Source organism: Triticum dicoccoides, chromosome 3A (assembly GCF_002162155.2).
Source record: "Triticum dicoccoides isolate Atlit2015 ecotype Zavitan chromosome 3A, WEW_v2.0, whole genome shotgun sequence".
Lineage (NCBI taxonomy): Eukaryota > Viridiplantae > Streptophyta > Magnoliopsida > Poales > Poaceae > Triticum > Triticum dicoccoides.
The window spans coordinates 38,324,152-38,330,936 of NC_041384.1; the positions used below are offsets into that span (position 1 = coordinate 38,324,152).

At 45.8% G+C, this 6,785-nt stretch overlaps 1 protein-coding gene across 2 annotated transcripts; it reads right to left on the reverse strand.

Annotated features, from left to right (window-relative positions):
- Positions 1–248: 248 nt before the first annotated feature.
- Positions 249–5,452, reverse strand: LOC119266903. Of its 2 annotated transcripts, XM_037548184.1 has the most exons (3): positions 3,719–5,452; positions 2,785–2,878; positions 249–745 (listed from the first exon to the last, which is right to left on the reverse strand). In XM_037548184.1, exon 1 carries the CDS (start codon positions 5,414–5,416, stop codon positions 3,890–3,892), a length of 1,527 nt encoding a protein of 508 aa, XP_037404081.1. In that variant the 5' UTR covers positions 5,417–5,452; the 3' UTR covers positions 249–745; positions 2,785–2,878; positions 3,719–3,889. The 2 variants fall into 2 exon arrangements, with proteins under 2 accessions (XP_037404081.1, XP_037404082.1); XM_037548185.1 differs by lacking the exon at positions 2,785–2,878.
- Between the last annotated feature and the right edge of the window lie 1,333 nt (positions 5,453–6,785).

Sequence of the window (6,785 nt, forward strand, 5' to 3'; positions counted from 1 at the left end):
GGAAACATCAAGGGTATAAGAGCATCTCTAGCAGATCGGTAAACGGCCATCCCCGAAACGAACGCCGGACGCTGAGCCAGAATAGATCCTTCAAACATATACCGCATATTCAAACTTGCAGTTCACACTTAAACTAGATCACCGGAGTTCATACATAAACGCTTGCCGAAGTTCATACTCCCTCCGGTCCTTTTTAGTCTGCATATAAGTTTTGTCTAAAGTCAAAGCATCTCTACTTTGACCAAACATATAGAAAAAATGTATCAAGATTTACAATGTCAAATCAATATTCTTAGATTCATTACAAAATGTAGTTTCATGGAATATAAATTTGGCATGGTAAATATTGATATTTTTTAATATATATTTGGTCAAACTTTGCAAAGTTTGACTCGACCCAAACCTAATACACGGAGTAAAAATGACCGGAGGGAGTACTACATACCAGAGTTCATGTTTAATAAAAAAGGAAATTAAACAGTTCATACTTAAACGGGGTGCATACTAGCGTGCTTCCAAATAAAGAAGCGCCAAGCACTACCATGTAAAAGAAGTCTTGGGGAAGCTGAACTACTTCCCTCGCTTAGGTATTAAAATGCACCTTGTCACATTACAAACTTACTCAACGAAGGCACATGTTCAGCAAGTTCTTCCACATAACGTATGTGCACACTGCCGGCCACATTGATGGAATGCGACAAACTCGGTAGGGACTAGGGACGACAGCTGCCCTTGACTACTTCACCTGCAGACAACAAAATTGCTAATCCGTTAGTAAATATAGTAGATACATGCAGAACCTGATATGCGTATGCAGCATACATGGTTAAAAAAGCCTATGAGCAAGATGTGTGTGCAAGCTCGTAAAACATAACAGATATCACACTCTTCGCTATATCTCCTAGGATTGCAAATGACAGCGAATTACACCATTGAAGCCTTTTGACAATGTAATTTATTTGTGTGGGATAGTTGAATGCTACTAATGTCGTGTTTTCAGCTAGCTGACCCTGGCAAAACCAAGGGAGAACTCTAGGCATGCCCAAACAGGCACAAGGCAGTAATATAGTAATTAACAGCAACACCACTATATGCAACACATGGATATCATTTGCGACCCAAAAGGGACAGTCATTTTGCCTTTGGCGTCACTGTCGTTTTTAATTTGTTTGTGTGCTATTGACATGCATGAATCCATATAGCCGAATGGGATGCAGGCTGCATACGCTGGCAGCAAGATATTCTTATGCTCTGTTAGAGAGAAGGTGATGACAGTCCCTAGGTAGAAGACTCAGCGCGATCTCCGAAGACTGGAGAAATCTGGAAAGGCTACTCAACTAGAGAAGGTTACCTTTTTCTTCTTCTGATAATCTCTATCACTCGTCTATTATACATTGATTACATTCCCATGTTCTAACATCTTCCTGCTATCAGTCAGAGTGCTGAAAGCGAACTAAAGGAAAGTCTGAGGAAAGGTGTCTATTGTGACATTTATAATTACCCCTTCAATCAGTTTGATACTATACTTGACATAGAAAAAGATGATATGGCTCCTGAGATGGAAGAGGAAGAAGTAAGGACAGTACCGAGTATATGAGACATAAGCTAACTTAGTTGTGTTCTCATAGCTCACAAGCTTTCCTACATGCTGTGTGGATTCACTTGCCAACAAAGCAAGGTAAGATAGACTATGCTGAATGTGCTGATATCGAGATGGGTGAAATGGAAGATATGGAATACTTTGAAGGCTTCGGTAGTGAAGATGGTAAACATTTTCCCTTGTTTCTACTGATTTTGATTGGCCATGTTATAGAGTGCTCTGACATGTGAAGATACCTTTTTCCTGTGTTCGCTAGGTAATGTAATGAAGTTTTCCATTTTCTGAATTATGGGCCTTGGAAATCCCATTCTGATTTGTCTAATATGTTCATGATGCAGAAATGTTTATTTTGACAAAATGGTTTGAATGAACCAGTAACAAAGAAGCCCAAGGTACCATGCTCTGATTTAAGATCAAAGATTGAGCAGAAGTCTACGAAAGTTATCACCGAGGTAAATCACTTGTTTCAGTATGAGTATTCTGATGTCATGAAACACCATGTCGCCTGCATACATAGTTAAAAAAAAACACTAGCCGTTAATTGTGCGTTTTGCCACTGCCTTGTGCTTTCTGACCAAAGTGCACACTTATGCGTAATTATGCGCATATTAACTGCAATTAAGCACTAGGCATTTTTCTATAGTCTAGAGCCTAGGCCTGCCTTTTTTAACCATGCCTGTACATAGACAAAAATCAAACACATCTTATTGGTTTTGTCACATATTTGGTGTCCAACTAGTAGTAGGGAATCCATATATGCTTTTCTCTTTATCTACATTGCTCTTCACAGGAGAAGTTTCCCCTAAGCATGCACATACTATTAGCTTTTCTTTTTCAAAAAATGCTACTAATGTCTTGCTTTCAGCTAGCTGACTATGAAATGGCAAAACCAAGGGAGAACTCTAGCATGGCCAAACAGGCACAAGCAGGTAATATTAACAGCAACAACACTATGTGCACATCTGGATATCATTTACAAGCTACGACCCAAAAGGGACATTCATTTTGCCTTGGCCACCATCGTTTAAAATTTGTGTATGTGCTATTGACATGCATGAATCCCTATAGCCGAATGGGCAATAGTTTGTGAGATGCAAGCTACCTGAATTGGCAGACAGATATTTTCCATACAAAAAAACCAAACAATCCAGATCTCACAAACTATATCCTGAAGATGGTGTTACCTTTAGGACCATTCCAGCATATTACCACACAAGATTAGACAGTCATCCTACATATCATGCAGCATTCCAGCTCCGCCACGTCCACCAGGAATGGCTACGCCCAGAAGCATAAGAAGTCAGGCAATAAACAAAAGCTACAAGGAACATATGGATAGGCGAAGGCAATAGTGATTCAGTTACATAGATAATAGATAAAGCAACAAACATAACTTCAGAATAACAAATCATTTTAGCTCTCATAGTTTCTTATAGATAGTTATAACCCACTTTTGATGCTAACAACATATAAACAAGATCACGTCTGTTTTAAAATGTGAAGACCATTCCTGAGAACAGTAATATTAAGTTACATCATAATGAAAGCTTTAGCTCATAAGAAAAACTGCCTAGAATTAATCCAATATATCAAGCATACAAAAATCAAAACATGCCCAAACTAATAAATTGTGGAAACAACAGTGATTTTTGGTGTTCAGCTGTAAATGAATCTAGCCTACTAGAGACAAGAAATCCAATTTATTTTTGTGTGGCATACAAGTGTACTAGTCACTTGCAGCAGGGACCTTCAACAAGTGCACAAAAAACTATTATTTCAGAAAGTATAGATTAAGGAAAAGTTATTTGTTACAGAGATAACATTAATCAAGAACAAAACAGATGGTACCCCACAAACAAATGTAACTAGCTTAGAGAACCCAAACACAACAGCTGAGTTACTCATTTGACATTTGATTTGGTATCTCTGAAGATCAAAGACATAAAAACACAGTACAGCTACAAGTTTGTGCAACTAGTAAAGGAACAATTTCTAACTAAGTTTAAGTTGTTAATGGACATTGGGGAAGCACAACGAAGGTATTGTAGCAACCAAGTATATAGAACGTTACTAGATTAGGTTACTACCAAAACACAAGGAATAATGATGAGCAGTCACCTGGTGCATAGAAACTTGTGAAAGGATGAATGTCATTGGCATAGCTGTGATGACTGCATTGATAAAGTTTCATGGATTGCATTGACATTGCTTCAACCATGTAGACATTGTTGTCCACAAATAAAAACATTGCACCATTTTCCTCATCATACCCAAGTATTTCGACCGCTCTCACCGATCCTTCAGCCCTCGCCCAAGAACAGTATGCATTTCAACAATCTTCTGCAGGAACCATGTGGCACCACCGTGACAGCTGACCTTCCTCTCCCACATTTCAAATCTACCATGAGACAATATGGCAAGACCAACATCACAATCCCCTGACTGGATTATCTGATGTGTGGTGGAATGATTAAGACTTGGAGGCCCCTTGATCACCGCAAGACTCTGCCTATCCAAATCGAACTCAATTATGTCGTCTCCGAGCTGATCCAAATTCAAATATTTTGATTTGGCATTCACACTCTTAGACGTCCAGTAGAGGACATTACCAACAAGGATCCCAGGATTACATCGAGCAAACTCACATCGATTTGTTGTCGAGATGGGATTGCCCCATGCCCCAGTCTCCGAGGAGTATACACAAGCGATGGGTGGAGTACCATCTTCGTAGCCTTGGCACGGGGACATCAAGACCAAATTAAAGGGGCTCGAGTGGCAGCTGCCATGCATGTGGCTCTGGTCGGTGGCAGCGCAGAGCACAGCCCCGTAGAGGTAGGATAACTTATCGAACGCTGGTGGAATGTCGACATGGTGATGCTCGCCGGTGATGGGGTCCCATACAATGAACCAGTCCATGTCCATCTCCAGGAGGAGGATGCGGCCTTGCCGGCACCCGAGCAGGTCGGCCTTCCGGAAGCCACGTATCTGCTGTCGTGTGTTGAAGCGCTCCGGAGGGATGCGGTCGGGAGGGTCCAGGACCGGAGTGAACACGATGTCGTAGTCATCTCTCTCAAAGACGCCGAGGAGTGGCGGCTTGCGGTGGTGCGCAGAGAAGCTGCGGAGGAACCGGGGGTCGGTAGCGACGCGCAGACAGCTCTTGCAGACGGCGGAGGCTCGCAGGAGGGAGGACGGCTGAGGCGGCAGGCGCATGAGGATCTCCCGGAGCATATCGTCGTCGTCCGGCAGGGAGGCAGGCGCAGCCGGAGAGGTGCCGCGGCGGCGGCGGCGGCGGCGTGTAATTCCGGAGCCCTCCTCGCTCGAGTGTACTTGGGGGTGGAGCCGCGTGCTGCGGCGGTTGGTCACTCCGGCGCCCTCCTCGCTCCTGTGGAGGTGGGGGTGCAGCCGCGGGCTGCGACGGAGGCCTATCACGGCGCCACCCTCGTCGCTCGCTCGGATTTGGGGATTGAGCCGCGGGCTGCGGCGGCGGGTCACTCCGGCGTCCTCCTCGCTCACGGGGATCTGTGGGTGGAGCCGCGGGCTGCGACGGAGGCCGATTACGGCGCCACCCTCGTCGCTCGCGTGGACTTGGCGGTGGAGCCGGGTGCTGCGCCGGCGGGCCAACCCGACGCCCTCCTCACCGATGTGGATTTGGGGGTTGAGCCGCGAGCTGCGTCGGCGGGTCGCTCCGGTGCCCTCCCCGCTCACGGGGGTTTGGGGGTGGAGGCGCGGGCTACGGCGGATGGCCATTCCGGCGTTCGCCGCGGCCTGGCTGGCGTGGGTCTGGGGATTCAGGCCTGGGCTGCGGCGGCGGCTCATCTCTGCTCTCTGCTTGGATTGGAATGGAATGGAATGGAGGCGCCGCCCGTGACCTAGAAGACACAGGGCTCGATTCGTATGCTTTTACTTTTTCAGTTTCTACTTTTACCTCATGATTTTTTTTTGAGGGATTTACCTCATGATGATTAATTATATAACTTTTTTTAGGAGTGCATAACTTTTTCTTTGAACAAGCACTACGTATTCATTGAACAAATTTGGTACACAGAGTACATATGTGGACACCCTTACAGAAAAACAGAGAGACATAAGACCTGAAGGTTTGCACAAAGAATTTTAAATCAAGAAATATAACAACACAATCATCAAGAAATATAACAGCACAAGACGAAAGAGCCGAGTCTTTGTGGCTCGTCGGCCGAAGATCATCCGCATGTCCGCCTGATCCAAACGTCATCGACTTCAACTAATGCGATCGGTGAAGATGGACGTCGCTGCACACTGCTATCAGCACATCCCGCTTCAAATCCTCCGAACACTTTGTCATGGCCGCTGCCGTCACCATGGGTGACGAGAAACACCAGCCGACACAACCTAAAATCGCCAGATCCGGAGCCTGACAAGAAGAGAGGCTACCTGCTTCCCAGCATCATCGATTGGAAGAACACTAGGTGGGGTAGAAACAAGGCAAATTTATTCTGACACGGCGTCGATCCCGCCACCGATGCGACATCTCTGCAAAAAAACGAAGCCCAGACTAACTACTCGTCGGAGCAGCAGCGGTGGGGTCCCTACCCTCCCGTCGCCGGAGCGACTGCCAGAGAGGCAGAGGACCCACGGCCACACGAAGATGCGGGTAGAAGGGTCACCGCCTAAATCGCCTTTCCCAGGAGAGAAAGAGGAACATGGGGCGAAGCAATTGGAGTAGAGCGTTCACCTTAATTATATAACTTAATTAATGCGTATCTGTATAGTTTCTAAGTTCCCAGGAAATCTTGGCCTGAGGTGCGCCGAGAGTGTTGGGCGGGTGGTGGGCCTATTTGTGAGTCGGTATTTTGCTATGTTTGGGCCTACCGTGTCGCCGCCAGGCAAACCGATGTGGCGTCTCCACGACCCTACCCGCCTATTGCGGCAAGGAGTCGCGCCTTCGCACAGGGCGCTGATCACCATGGGCCAGCCCATTTGCGTTGGTTTCTCTTCGCGAGATAAAAGACCGCAAAAACAGTTCACGATAGGGATTGAAATGACCACCTTCTGTAGAAGAAAACGCCGCGCTAGCCACCGCGACTGGCTTACCCAAGCAGGGCTGGTCCTGATATTTCGGGGGCCCATGGCGAAATTACAACCAGGGGCCCCTACTATAAAGATTAAAATAATAATCTCATTTTTTTAGTTCATTCCTTTACTT